Raw genomic sequence first — 15,050 nt, 5'->3', positions numbered from 1 at the left:
AAAAACTGCGGACGAACCTCAGTCCGCTCCAAAAATGACATGCAACTCCTCGGCTATAGAGCCAAAGGGAAAATGCACCTTCGCCATCAAAGCAAGATGGTGTCCCACTCGAAAACGTTTTAATCATCACGGACGTTCTTTTTTTCTTGGAGGTTCGTCTAAAAATATAATTTCGCTTCCTATTTGACAAAGGATGGACAGAACTCAAAACAAACATATTATCGTGTTGCTATAGATCTTAGTTGATTACGACTCAGAACAATATCGCCAATAACGTTTCATGAGCTACGATCTTTATTAGAAAATAGCGGAAGCACGTCCGTGACGAAAACTGAGTATAATTTTGCATAAAAGAATATTACGTCCCATGTACAGCCAGCAGACGTACAATTTTTGCAGGATATGTTCATTAGGTGGAACACCAAATTTTCGTATACGTTACAGTTGGGACAACAAAGTAGAATTTGCAGCAGCGATAGAAATAAAAGCATCACGGACGTTCGTCTGTTTAGGACTTTGATATTTTAATTGTTCTCTGTAATTTTATACGTGCTCATAAAGTTCTTATAATTTTGTGGTACATACCCATGATATGTCAGATCCAGAACATGGTCAGATATTAGATGCCACGTACCATTAAAAATGCACATCATTAGTTTGAAAAACAAAAATTATTGTGAAAATAGCGTTTTTACCGTATTCTTACGCTTTAAGTCCTTGTGAAATGAAAAATATCGGGCAAAAGTCAACCAAACCATATACTTCCTGAAAGGAAATTTACCAATCTTTGAGATGACATGAAAAAATCTGGTTTCTTAGATCATCCTGGCGTGTTTTACGGGAAAGAATGTCATAAGGTAGGAAATTGGCAATTGTACATCGTTCAAAATTCTTACCCATATATATATATATATATATATATATATATTCATATCATATAATGTACATCTTCCAACTTTCCACGTATTGGACTTCGAATGTTGTAATTATAAGAAGTACGAGTCTCAAATACGCCATGGATCCAACAATTTTTTTTTATTACAAAATTTTCAGCCTGCCTCAGGCCTTCGTCAGTGTAGTGCACATGCTGAGACATTGTCTCGTCTCAGCATGTGTACTTCACTGACGAAGGCCTGAGGTAGGCTGAAAATTTTGTAATAAAAAAAGAATACCTTCTTGTTGGATCCATGGCGTATTTGAGACTCGTTCTTCTTATATATATGCATATATACATTTATTTATATAAATATTTATATTATGTATATATATATATATATATATATATATATAGTGTGTGTGTGTGTGTGTGTGTGTGTGTGTGCAGGAAGTACATGTATTACGAAAGAGGAAACGGCGCGTAGCTTGGAATTATTATTCCGCCGTCAAAAACAGTCACTACTTTCCCACAACTAACTTCATTATTATCTTCTTCAATTCATATATATTATACTGACCTTTAAATTACGCTTTTGTAAGTTTACAATAATTTTAAAATTTGTACAAAATGTATTATCATGCCTTCGTGGCTTTGTCCTGACCTATTTGGTATTAAAACACTGCATCTTATGATGCACAAAACTGGGGGCAACCAAAATAAGAAGAAAAGAAGAGCCAAGCTACTATTAGGCAAACAGAAGCCCCCCGTTTTGGGCGAAATAGACATCAACATAAAAACTGCACCCAGACCAATCAGGTCTAAAGAAAGAAATTAATATCAAATGCGTGTTTCATTTTTTGAACAGATTATATATAAGAAAATCATCATAATATCATATCAAATGTAAGCTTCACTTTGTTGAAACAAAAATGAATGAAAACATTTGTTTTCAATGGCATTTACATTTGATCAAATCTTCATCATCCTTTATCAAACTTGGTATGAAGGAGAAAACCCATATGGCTTTGAGAGCGCCTCTGCGTTCTTCGATGTCATTCCCTTCAGCTATCATCGACACCAGTAGGGGAAGAACATCTCTCTCCACAAATGTCACCTGTGCATAAAACATGATAAATACGGGGCTCAACAATTGGAACATAATTATTGTTATGGCCTTAAACAATAGCACAATAGTTATCATATTACGTGTCACGCAAAATATTTGCTACCAGTAACATATCGTACCAGTTAAGATCAGATCACTTTTATTGATTATCCATATTTGGGGCACATATTCAGCATATAAAAAAGAAAGAGAGGACAAAAGTCCTATCTTACATTCTGTCTGCATACTGAGAGGACGTCGCTGTACAAGTCGCTTTAAATACACTGATTCAAGTGTACTGTGTGAAAACAAAGAAGTTTAATAAACAAAAAAAAAAATGTGGAAAACAAAATACTTTGTGTACCAAGTTGGTTAGGCAAGTGAGATCACCAAACGTAGGTTTCAGTTTTAGTAGACGTATGAGTGAACGGGCAAGGGCTAACCTTGTTCTTGTCGTTAGAGGCGACATATTCTATGGCTTCCACCACCTCAGTCGCGTAGTAATTGTAGTGGGCCGAGTAGTGATTCGGCTCATTTAGTGCTTTACGCAGAATTCTGATGATGAATGAGATGTTTTCAGGGGATGTGTTGAGTTCTGCGTTTTCTTCTTCCGTCACAACGTATGCCAAGATGAAAAGTGCCTGTACGATGACGTATGAAACGTAAAATGATAACTGATTAGCAAAATATCTTCGAAGTGTCTTACCTATTAAGCAAATTCAACAAAGAGTTCATGACTGCATAGTGGTATCCTGGGCAGGTGTGAATCGAACCAGGTACTTGACTGGGGGCGGGTTTCTCGCCGACCGCTACAAACTTACAAGTTGCAATTTATAGCAGTCAGCCAGGAATCTATCACAGTGTAAACTATCGCACGCATATTGCAGTGCTAAAACACATTCTACGAAAGGCTTGATTATAGTTTACATCCAATATGAGGAAGACTACGTCACATTGTCATAACTACTCAAAATTAATTAATATCACAGTGGTCGATAAATCAATGTAAATTTCTATAAAGCAACAACAAAATATGCATTCTAAAGCTGCATCAAGACAAAAACTCAACAATATTTCTCACAAGACATGCAAATGACTTCATGCGGTAAACGGACTGTAAGATATACAAAATCAGTAAGTTATCAGTCATAGCAAAATTTATTATCCGAAATACTATACAGGGTCGATTGTTAAGACCTTCTGAACATTTGTGATGCAGGTTATTGGTCTTGGAAAAATTAACTAATCGAAAGTAGTAACGATGACATTCAAATTGTTTTTATATAGCGCTTTATCAACGCGCTTAAAGGGGATGGCTATAGTAACTGATCAGTGGGAATGCTGGGGGATGATTGTTCCAATCCTTGTGGGATTCACTTAAGAGTACATTATATATCTAATGTTGTGTGAAAATTATTTGCTTCAGAATGGTCTCATATTCAAGTAATGTGCAGTTTAATCGCCCCGTCACTGTACAGGCATGCTTTTAAACCTGGAAACATTAAACTGCACATTACTTGAATATGAGACCATTCTGAAGCAAATAATTTTCACACAACAATAGATACATAATGTACTCTTAAATGAATCCCACATGGATTGGAACACTCATCCCCCAGCATTCCCACTGATTCCACTGATCAGTTACTAGCCATCCCCTTTAACAGACAGTAGAGCAAACAATAACATAAGTTGTTATACAGCATATAGATACAATAAAATCTAAATTGCAGCAGTAAAAATACACGGTGTATTTGTAATATATACCATAAATGGTCAATTTGCGGCTAATGCCTTATCAATGTGTTTCAGTGTGTGTTTCATATTTCCCGATTTTAGTTTCCATTTCCTCTTTGTAAGATTTGAAAATAAGAATTTAAACTTCTGGCGAAAATACTAAACACACATCAACCAAAAACCCATTAACATCCTTTAACGATGTAACCTCAAAATTGTCGATATACAACATATCTAACTGTAAAGCGAGTTTCTCATCCACTTGGTCGGAAATGAGCAGTGTTCGTTTGCCTTTATTAATACAAGGGTCTCACAAACAAACATACAGAAATATCACAGGAATATTTACTTGGACCGAAATTAGAAAAGAAAGTATAATGTACGGCAGATTATTTTTACTATACAGTTTGACAAAAGCGACTGTCGACAGTATGTATCTTTGGTGTTTAAAATTGATGCACTAAAATAAAATTTCCTGTTCCATTTTTTTCCACTTAAAGACTGGGAGTCACGAATGATGGAAATTTACAAGCTATTCAATTGTATGATGAAATGAAATTATTTTGTCGATAAACACAATTGATATAGTATTGATATGGAGTGCTGGTTGGTGAACATAGGCCCTGTTTAAAAGATTAACAATAATATTGACCTTGGCTCGCAGAATGAAGAACCGGCTTGTCAAGAAAGGTCGAAGGCGTTTCATTGCTCGATTCTCGCGGAACACGTTCTTGTTATCTGGGTAATTCCTGTGGATCACGTAAGACATAAAACTGGTGTAAAAACAAGTAATGAACACAAAAATGACTTTGACTTTGAAGGAACGTCACATTTAAGTAACTTCATTATATAGTGTCAATACATGTGAAACCAGTGAATAAGAGGTCACTCTGTAGAGGTCACTCTGTAGAGGTCACTCTACACAAGCACATTCATATCCATATGAATCCCGTATAAACTTGTATGAAATGGTACCTATCTATTTGGAAAAGTGCAATTGAAGTAGAGTGTGTATTGAATTCTGAGTTGCAGAACATCTTATAAATGGGTGTGTTTAAGTAAATGTATTAATTGTAGAAAAACAAACAAACAGCAAACATGTATGTTGTTGGGTTCTCCTTACAATGTAAGTAAAGAAAGTAAATTAAAAATGTTTATTTGTGGAAATAGAACAGAAGAATACTGTAAAACATCTTGGTGTTATGACTGACCGGCAATCGAAATTGGATATACATACTGATAAGATGTGTATAAGTTCAGTATCAAAGTGGTCAAAACTTTGAAATTGATATGTACAAGTTTTATTCTCACATTATTTGATTATGCATAAAACGATTCATCGTTGACAACGTACAGAGATAAATTACAAAATTCTACAGATTTAGGGCATTGAGAACAATAACGATTCTTCGAATTAATCCTTATTAACATGTTTTGAATAAAGAAATTTATGTCATGATGGAACTTTAAACATCAGAATTGAGACACACTTATGACCACAAACAATTTGTCTGCTCCGAATGAAAAAAAAAAAAGTTATTTAGATTTTCCTCTATGCCATATAACATTAGTTCTGTTGGTACTCTTGCTCTCCCCAAACCAAAAACTCATTTGCCGTGAATCTTTTAGTTATAGAGGATCGTGTTTATAACAAAAGCAAATACTCCCCAAAGTTATTTTTATACGTATTTTGTTGAAACGTTGATATATTTGCTGAATATTTTGATTAGGCTTATTGTAATATTTTGCGTAGAATAATTGAATTGTAATATAGGATGTTATATGGATTCTGATATTTTCTATTTGATTTTGTATATTTTTATGTTGATATTACAAATGCGTATGTTAATGTCGAATGTACAGAGTGTGTTTTCTTCTGGACCCCTGGCATGCCTGGGCAATATCCTCTTTGCTTTATCTCGAGAGTTCCCTCTTGACTCAATCACGAGCACTGCCGCTTACAACTCCCTATCCCCCCCCCCACGCAATGAAAAACAAACAAACAAAAAACTGAGAGACTAGCTAGAGGAGAGTTATCTCTTTCTATGATATTATTATTATTTTTTGACGCTATTTGGTGTTTTGGTGTGAATTTTATGCATTCAAACGTCTGAATTTTTTTTTTTGAAAAAAGGAATGAACGATTTCACCGTTGAATCAGAATGCTTTGCATGTGACCATAGAAAGCTATCGCCTAGGCTTTACCGCTGATTAGTTGACGAAAACATTCAGTGCTCTTCGCGATCCCTTACCGAATGCAGTTGTAGAGGATGGTGAATATTTTCTTTAGTAGTTCGCGACGAGACATCCACTTGAGCGCCTCGTCGTCTCGGTCAAGTCGTTCGGTACTGAAGAAGGGATCGCCGAGGAAGTAGAGTAGGAGGGGAACAGCATTCTGACCCATCGCTTGGCTGAGCTCGGTACTGGACTCCGTGAAGCGCTGCGCAGCATCTAGGAGCAGGTTGATTCCGATGTACGCGGCAGGATGTTCCAGCTGCCAAGAGTGCAAGATATACATAAATAAACATTGAATGTATTCACTTTTATGATTTTCCTACATTAATCTTTGTTTTGACCACAGTGGGAGACATCTGTGCCTACAAGAGATCCAGATTGTATTCATCTTGGCCATTCAATACTCTGGACTTAGCAGAATCTTGACGCATCAATTTCACAGACTGAAGTGAAATAGGTTTTTCTCATGTTTTGACAATAACGCACTTGTAAACTGATCGGTTCACAAACATTTGCAAACAATTCTTAATTACCAGTGTTGCATATATTTCAGATATTGCAGTTTCAATCATTTCTTTAAAACAAAGGCAGCTCCTAATGACTAGAAAGCCTTCCCGAGTCTTGCCCAACATTGCAAAGCTACGTTCTAGTAATCAGGAGATTTTGGGTTCGAGTCCATCCGGAATATGTGACCTATGATTCGTATTATGACTATTAGATAAATACTGAATTATCGGGATGATCTGTGCTTAGTCATGTCGATGAAGGGCACTTCGTCAATCGGTTTAATTGTATTCAACAAAAGAGAGAAAGAGAGGTTGAATGCCAGTGACATTTCATGTAGATTCTCAATGTCCTCAAAGAGAGAAAGACAAGAAATGAAATACACGTGTACATGTATACAATATATCAGACTTGAAAACAAAGGAAATTCGGGCGTAAAAACACGATGACAATGAGACTTAATCTTTGCATTTTTTAACTTTTTCTAGTGATGTCGTTTTGCAGCGGCTGAGGCCATGCATTTGACAAAAATAATGTTTTTCATTCTATAAGGGCCTACTTTACGTAATATTATGTCTTTCACAATGCAGTATTTGCTTCATTAATTAAATTGAAAACAACATAGCACGTTACATATTGGTCATGATAACTGTTTAAAGGGAACGCAAACCCAAAGAGCAATGTGGATTGAGTGAAAGCAGCAACATTAGTAGAACACATGAGTGAAAGTTTGAAGAAAATCGGACAATCGATGCAAAAGTTATGAATTTCTAAAGTTTTGGTGTTGGAACCGCTGGATGAGGAGACTACTAGAGGTTATGACGTATGAGTGGACAACAATATATAGAAATATAAAGAAAATTCCACAAAAATTCATTTTTCATGAAAATAACAAATTCCATCAACTTGATACTGACATATGTTAAGGATAGCAATTATTCCCCCGGCTTTCTGAAAGCGGTTAGTCAAGTGCTCTTTCATAATGCTAGAAAAACAAATTTTTGTTGAATTTTCTTTATATTTTTTTTTGGTATTGTTGTCCACTCATACGTCATAACCTCTAGTAGTCTCCTCATTCAGCGGTTCCAACACCAAAACTTTAAAAATTCATACCTTTTGCATCGATTGTCCGATTTTCCTCAAACTTTCACTGATGTGTTCTGCTAATGTTGCTGCTTTCACTCAATCCACATTGCTCCTCGGGTTTGCGCCCCCGTTAAGAAATAAAGGCAAACACCTTCAGTGGTATTCTACGAGATCTTTAAAGGGACGATATAGTTTTGGTTGAGATGGGGCTTCAGGCTTCCAACTTTTTTTTTGTGAGATAATGACCACCTCAATGAAATATGAAAGAGCGCACAACTCTAAGAGGAAATCAAATTTTTTTTTTTTTGGATAATAGTTGTTTTTAAAATGGCTATGATATCCAAAAGCAAAGAGCCACGAGCCAGCAGCTTGTCACTAGGCAAATAAGGCTCATGAGCTCGACATTAAGAAAACAAAACCCATGAACCCGACACTAGGCCAAACATGCCCACGAGCTAGACAATAACATTCATCATTCATCATTGCCGAGCTCATGGGTCTTATTCACCTGTAGAGTCGAGCTCGTGAGTCTTGGTTGCCTAGAGTCGAGCTCATGGACCTGTTTGCCTTGTGTTGAGCTCTTGGGTTGTATGATTCACGAGCCTTTTATTCAATGTGGGCATGGAGCTCGTAGGATGACCCCTAAGCCTTGGAACCACGAGACTGCCGGTTCTTGTCTAACTTGCGACAAACAGGTTAGGCAATGAGGACAAAGTGCTTCGTCTGTTTTTTTTTTTAATTGCTGTTTTGTTTTTCAAACAAGCAGTTCGTGGTTAAGATTTATACTGTTAAAGGGGCAACGAAGTGGTTTGCCGACAGGTCTGTCACACCCACACTTGTTTCTCCTTCCTGTTCATTTGCTTCGTTCCATTGGTTCCTACCTGGTCATTTATGTAGATACCGGTGGTGAGAGTTGTCCAAATATAAGTGAAAAGCCCTGCGAACCCTTCAGCAGAGTCTGTCTCCATGGTCTTCGGTTCGCGTTGAAAGCTCATTTCGCACATCAACAACAGATCAGAGAGGGCGTCCTTCGTTGTTGGATCCTCCATCTCTCGCAACTTTTTCATGACAGTGCGCAGTTGCTCCTGTGTCTGGAAAACGAAAATATATACAAGTAGTGGGTGTATGATGAAAGTAGGCAAACTTTAAAACACCCAGTAAAGGAAACACTTTCACTTTTCTAAAGTGTAGGGGCCTACCCATTTCTGAAATTGCATATTCCTTTCTTTCCGACCATGGATTTGAAGTGGTAGGCCTATTCAAAATGTTCGCGGTTTTGATGTCATTGCCATCTTTTGGCAAGTCATGCAGGTCTCTAAAAATGTAATATATAAGTTCTGTACAGCTTATTCTTAACACTTACGAAAGACGTACCACTTGTCTTCACTCACGGTTAGACCCTCGTACGTACCTGATATCTGAAAGGCAACGTATACATGAGAGCGTGTGAATAAAACTTTCCCATGGCATATACTTTTCTCTGGTGGGCCTATTCGTTTATTCGAACGACCAAGATTATCTTAAGATGAAGTTTTCCCTGAAAGTGCGACTTCATTAACATTCATATTATGTAACAATTAAGGCATATATTTCATTCAAAGTTGAGGTCATCTTTTAAATATATATCTGATATAAGGATACCATTTTCTGGGAGTCCTCGTCCTCTTCAGGAACACGAGACAGATTCCTTCCAGTTTCCGAAGATTGCGTCAAGTAATTGTGAAAATTCCTCAACTCGTCAGTAGTGAAGCGGTCAATATTGGTATGACCATCCTCATGGATCTCATCCAGTCGACGGAAGAAAGTTTCCCCAGGCATAGTGCGATTTGAATCCTCACTATACCGACGCTCATATGACTGCAAGTGGTACGGCTCCTCAGAGACACTCTGCAGTCTGATGTTAGTCGGTGGATCAAAGCGGGACCGCGGGCCGAATTCATATTGATGGTACGGAGGTGACTGAGGGACTATTGGGAGTGATCTCACTGTCTCCTGGACTATACGCTGGTCCGTAGATGGGCCGTACAACCGCGGTTGGGGACCAGGAGCAGTTACTACCGTTTCGCGTAGATCCGTGTGCCGAGTGTATTGGCTTGGAGATTGAGGAATCTGCACGGTTTCATGAATCGCACGCGGAGGACCAGCGTGTATGCCACCGTATCCTCCAGGTTGTCGGATTGGTGCAGGCAGGACGGTTTCGCGGATATCCGATCCCATGGTGGTTATTTCGCCAGGATACTGCCTCACGTAGGGACCTGGATTTGATGACGTCACAACTCCGGATTGTGGGTATTGATATCTAGCATTGAAAAGGGGAGATGTGGGTTGCACGCTGGGGAGCCGTGTAACCGTTTCTATCGGAGGAGGTGTCGACGGTGAAGGGCCTACGCTGTACCTGCGGTAAGAATTTGAGTCGTATCCAACGGTAGTCGCTTGCCCAGCGTAAGCCGTAGTCTCTCCGATCCTGCGTGGATACGTGGTTTCAATGGGTACATGGCTCATTTTGTTGAGACTCGGCCTGTATGGTGATTTGAGCAAACGAAGGAGGATTGAAAGAAAATGTCAGTGCAATGCATCAGAAGTTTAAAAAGGGTACCCATGAACTAATACATGGTACAAAACTCAGCGCTTGCTGTTAAGAAGTGAAATAATCGAATATTGACTAAACTAAGTTGATTCATAAAATTATTACTCAAGTATGTTTATTTATAGGACTGCAACAATATCCACTTCAGTTTTCTTTTGAATACAGGTAATGGACGAAGCATTTTATATCATCACTTAATGCATTCCAAAATCTTGGCCCGTCAAATATAAAACATATCTTGTGCTAAACCAAATGGTGTAAGTTGTGATTCATCCAGGTAACGATCAATAAAGGAACCAAAATTAAATCAATTCATCTGGACTTACTGTTTTACTTCCGAGAACGGTTTCACGTCCGATCCTGGACGCTTCATCAGCTCGTCTGATTTGATGGCGGGAAAGCGTCGTTGCTGATGAGCTGATGAAGCGTCCAGGATCGGACGTGAAACCGTTCTCGGAAGTAAAACAGTAAGTCCAGATGAATTGATTTAATTTTGGTTCCTTTATTGATCGTTACCTGGATGAATCACAACTTACACCATTTGATTAAGACTCAGTTCGGCAATGATTGCCTTGTTTTGGTGCGGGAATACGAGAAGACGTCGAGGAAATTAGCGGACCATCGCAACCATTTGAGGTTCAATTTACGCTGTTATCAATCGGATGTTGTTCCACGCAGCTTATGGATCAAACCACCGATCAAAGGATTCCGGGCGTACTCCATCATACATAAAGCGGAAAGAGCATTGTTAAATGAACGTATTCGACAAACAAATTTTACGATTGACGTTTTACACGGAAAATCGGAAGATTTACGGAAACAACTAGCCACAAGTCTACCACAGGAGGTTTACGAGCGCGTGTTACAATTCACCGGGAAGGCCCAGTTGGTTCAACATGGCCGCTCGAAAACTCGCCAACAACACAAGTTCGCGAGATTAATAGACCAGGAGGATTTCCCCAGGCGTGCGGACAAGGATCTAGACTGGAGGAATCGTAAGTATAAAAACAAATTAGTGGATAAGAGTGATGTGTGGGTGAGAAATTTGTCGAACAAACAACTGAACAAAGCGGAGAAATCAGTATTGTCACGTGGTTTAAATTTCGCGGTCAGCCCAGAATGTGTACCGTATGTGGATTACATCACAGCTACTGAATCTGCGATCAAGAACAACCGCATTAACCCTGCTACCGCAGAAGAGATTCGGAGCAAAGTCACGGCTACTCTCTCTAGTGCTAAACCACCACCTTCTAATCTATCAATAGAGGAAAGGAAGGCCGCTCAATCTCTGGCAAAGGATAAGGATCTCATTATTCTTCCGGCTGACAAGGGGAGATGCACTGTGGTATTGAATAAGTCAGACTATAACAACAAAGTTTATCAGTTGCTACACGACGGTAATACCTACGAACAACTTAAGCGTGATCCGTCTTCAAACTTCAAGAAGAAAGTCATTGCCGTGTTACAACAATTGGAAAAAGGGGGCTTTATTGACAAAGCTACCTACTTCAGACTATACCCAGGTGAGAATGTTCCCGCTTTCTACGGGCTTCCCAAAATTCACAAGGAGAACGTGCCACTGAGACCTATTGTGAGTAGCATTAACAGTGTCACATATAACATTGCCAAGTTTCTCACATCAATTCTCAGCTCCCTCGTGAGCTCATCAGAGCGTAACGTGATAAACACCAAAGACTTCATCGAAAAGGTGCGGGACATCAAGGTAGGAGACGATGAACGTATTGTTTCCCTGGATGTGTCTGCTCTTTTCACAAGCGTGCCGCCTGACAGGGCAGTAGAAACAGTTCGCTCACGCCTTGTTCAAGACTCTAGCCTCAACTCAAGAACCAAGCTCAATTCTAATCAAATTTGTCAATTATTAGAACTCTGCTTATCCACAACCTATTTCACCTTTGACGGCACCTTCTACAAACAGAAGCATGGATGTACTATGGGCTCTCCCATATCGCCAGTCCTCGCCAATCTATACATGGAAGATTTCGAAGAGAGGGCTCTGAATTCATTCGCAGGCCAATCACCCTCTCACTGGTTTCGGTATGTGGATGACACCTGGGTTAAGATCAAGACCTCAGAACTAGAAGCCTTCCTCACACACATCAATAACTGCGACCCGTGTATTAATTTCACGGTTGAGACAGCAAAAGACAAGCAATTAGCGTTTTTGGATTGTCTTATCACCATCCAAGACGACGGGACGCTCCTTACCTCTGTCTTCAGAAAAGCCACTCACACAGATCAGTACCTTCTGTTTGATTCACACCACCCCCTCATCCACAAATTGGGAGTAGTACGAACACTCTTTCACAGGGCGTCCTACATTTCTTCCACTGACGAGGCCGAGGAGAAAGAACAAGAACATCTCCGGGAAGCACTTCGAGCGTGTGGTTACCATGGTTGGAGCATCGAGAAAGCGATCCACCCACGCAAACGTCAAGTTCGTGATACGGAAACACGTCCAACAGAACAGCGCCGGGGGATAGGTGTCTCGGTGCCCTACGTCAGCGGACTCTCTGAAAAAATCCAACGGATTCTCTCAGGATACCGGATTCCTGTCTACTTCAAACCGGCTCACACACTAAAACAGAAACTGGTCCATCCAAAAGATAAGGTACCGAAGGAAAAGAGAAGCAACGTGGTCTACGCCATACAGTGTCAAGGAGAGGGTTGCCAAGAGAACTATATTGGCGAAACCAAGCAGCCGCTACATAAGCGCTTATATCAACATAGAAGACCAGGTACATTGGGCAACGATTCGGCCGTCTTCTCCCACCTGAAGAAGACCTTCAAACATAACTTCAAGGACAAAGATGTGCGTATCTTAGATAAGGAGCCTCGGTGGTTTGAGAGGGGGGTCCGGGAAGCCGTCTACGTCAACTCCGAAAACCCCTCCCTCAACAAGGGTGGGGGACTGCGACACAACCTCTCCCGGGTGTACAGCTCTGTCATCCGGAGAATTCCTCGGCGACTGACTTCGAACAATAACGTCGGTAGTGCGTCTGCGCCGATTAGCAACGACGCTTTCCCGCCATCAAATCAGACGAGCTGATGAAGCGTCCAGGATCGGACGTGAAACCGTTCTCGGAAGTAAAACAGTAAGTCCAGATGAATTGATTTAATTTTGGTTCCTTTATATCTTGTGCTAACAATGACGTCAACAAAGGTAAAAGATATTTTCCTAATCTTCTCGTAGAGTATTTATGAATGGACAGATTTATGCGGACAGTGAAACAATCATAATAATACTGGTAAAGTTTGACATTCAACATAAACTGACCTAATTGAAAATAATGTAAATAATTTTTTTCTACGATCTTTTCTCGAAAAAAAACAACAACTGTGAGATCATATAAAAGATTTAGATGTAACGCGGTGTGCATTTTTATTAATTTGTATTTTTGTGCAGAAGGAGCAATCTGTCTAGCAGTATTTACTGATTTGAATTGCCAGAGGCCAATAGGCCGTAATGTAAATAAGGTAAAATCAGGAAGAAATATCAAAATAATTAGTAACAGAGTAATTTGGAGGTGAAACTTAATTCTGTTTAACCACCAATATTTCAAGATATATTTTTATAGATATTATCAGCATGACGTTTCCAGGAGAGTTTATTATTAATGCTCATCCGTAGAAATTCAATATAAGGAGCATTTTCTACGCGAATGTCACTAAAACAATCTTCGTCTTTAAAGAAGTTATAGCATTACTAAACAACGTAAATTCAGTTTTTGAAAATTAAGTGAAAACTTAGTATCTCCTATCTATTGCAATATCTCAACCAATCCCATATCATTCATTCCACAGGCATGTGAGGATTATGATGTGAACAAAATAAGCAAAATGTGTAAAGGACATTATAATATCAGCAGATTTACCGAAATCATTTATCTATACACTGATTAAAGTGAAGTAGGCTCTCCTTTTCTTTTTGCACAAAAGGCAATAGAACATGATTAGTACTATGTTGTTCTTTGAACCATATTGGATATTATTTTCATGAAAGAAGATGTCCTGTTGAAGGTCATTTTTCAAAAAGTTTTGACATAGAAAACAATAAAGAAATTGATCGGCAATTATTGACATAGTCTGTTCTTAAACGGAGGAATAATCTTTGCATTCTTCATTGCGTCAGTGACATCGCCTTTTGATGAAGATGAATTGAATTTATTTGTTTGTTCATTTCCACCTGAGAAGATGGCTGGATAGCCCATATAGGCCTATATTCAGCTACGTTAAGCTGGTCTTCCATGGGGTCCAGTCGGATGTGAGGTGGGACCACTTCACCGGGTTAAACACCCTGCTCTTTGCGATGAATGAATGAAGCGGGATCTTTTACGTGCATGAATTGTTACTCTCTCATACACGGGACCTCCATTTTATGTCCTATCCGAGGGACCCATGGATCAGCTGTATATTCAATCATATTATTAAGAACACCATTATCAATGGCATCATATCAAGAACCTTTTTATTTGCCATATCTGAAACAATATCAAGAATTTCATATCTATGTACATGAGGGAAATATGGAGTTAGGGTTTGGTGGACCTAACAAAATCAACAAAGTGATTATTTGAAGGAAGTATATTCGACGAGAGATTGGTACCAATAGAAGAAAAATACAAGTTTGAAATATGAGTTTTTCTTCTGAATCTTCATACGTTACATTATCAAATTCGATCATATTGATATCAAATGAGTCATTTGAAAGATTTTTAGCTTGTTTCATAATTTTCCACGTATTTTGCATATCATGTTTGAGTAATTCTAAGCGTTTTACAAGATATTGCTTCTTTCCCAATCGAACAACTCTCAATAGGATGTTTTCACCTCCCATGTGCAACAATAATCAAGAGGTCAACACTTAAAAATCAAAACTGAGTGATGATCACGAGTCATGC

The 15,050-nt window shown here is 38.9% G+C and overlaps 2 protein-coding genes across 2 annotated transcripts in view; one reads left to right on the top strand and one right to left on the bottom strand.

The window, feature by feature from the left end:
• The window catches only part of LOC139731038 (uncharacterized), a 46,476-nt gene extending 36,430 nt beyond the window's left edge, over positions 1 to 10,046 (bottom strand). Inside the window, exons 1-6 of the mRNA XM_071641920.1 lie at positions 9,186 to 10,046; positions 8,426 to 8,635; positions 5,972 to 6,213; positions 4,372 to 4,468; positions 2,426 to 2,623; positions 1,841 to 1,991 (exon numbers count right to left, since the gene is read on the bottom strand). Coding sequence (XP_071498021.1) covers positions 1,841 to 1,991; positions 2,426 to 2,623; positions 4,372 to 4,468; positions 5,972 to 6,213; positions 8,426 to 8,635; positions 9,186 to 10,046 — 1,759 coding nt within the window. The remainder of the gene's footprint in view (positions 1 to 1,840; positions 1,992 to 2,425; positions 2,624 to 4,371; positions 4,469 to 5,971; positions 6,214 to 8,425; positions 8,636 to 9,185) is intronic.
• Positions 10,047 to 10,651: 605 nt separating this feature from the next.
• Positions 10,652 to 13,198, top strand: LOC139731037 (uncharacterized). The gene has a single exon (XM_071641919.1). The coding sequence runs from the start codon at positions 10,652 to 10,654 to the stop codon at positions 13,196 to 13,198; it is 2,547 nt and encodes an 848-aa protein (XP_071498020.1).
• The last annotated feature ends 1,852 nt before the right edge of the window (positions 13,199 to 15,050 follow it).

Source organism: Diadema antillarum, unplaced genomic scaffold (assembly GCF_040938485.1).
Source record: "Diadema antillarum isolate AM-2024a unplaced genomic scaffold, OU_Dant_1.0 seq00000348_RagTag, whole genome shotgun sequence".
In the NCBI taxonomy this organism is placed as follows: Eukaryota; Metazoa; Echinodermata; class Echinoidea; order Diadematoida; family Diadematidae; genus Diadema; species Diadema antillarum.
The sequence above is the reverse complement of the archived record's forward strand: the minus strand, read 5'-3'. Positions and strand labels throughout refer to the sequence as shown.

Coding starts and splice junctions, on each gene's coding strand:
- LOC139731037 (XM_071641919.1), top strand. CDS start 10,652: ATGAATCACAACTTACACCATTTGATTAAGACTCAGTTCGGCAATGAT.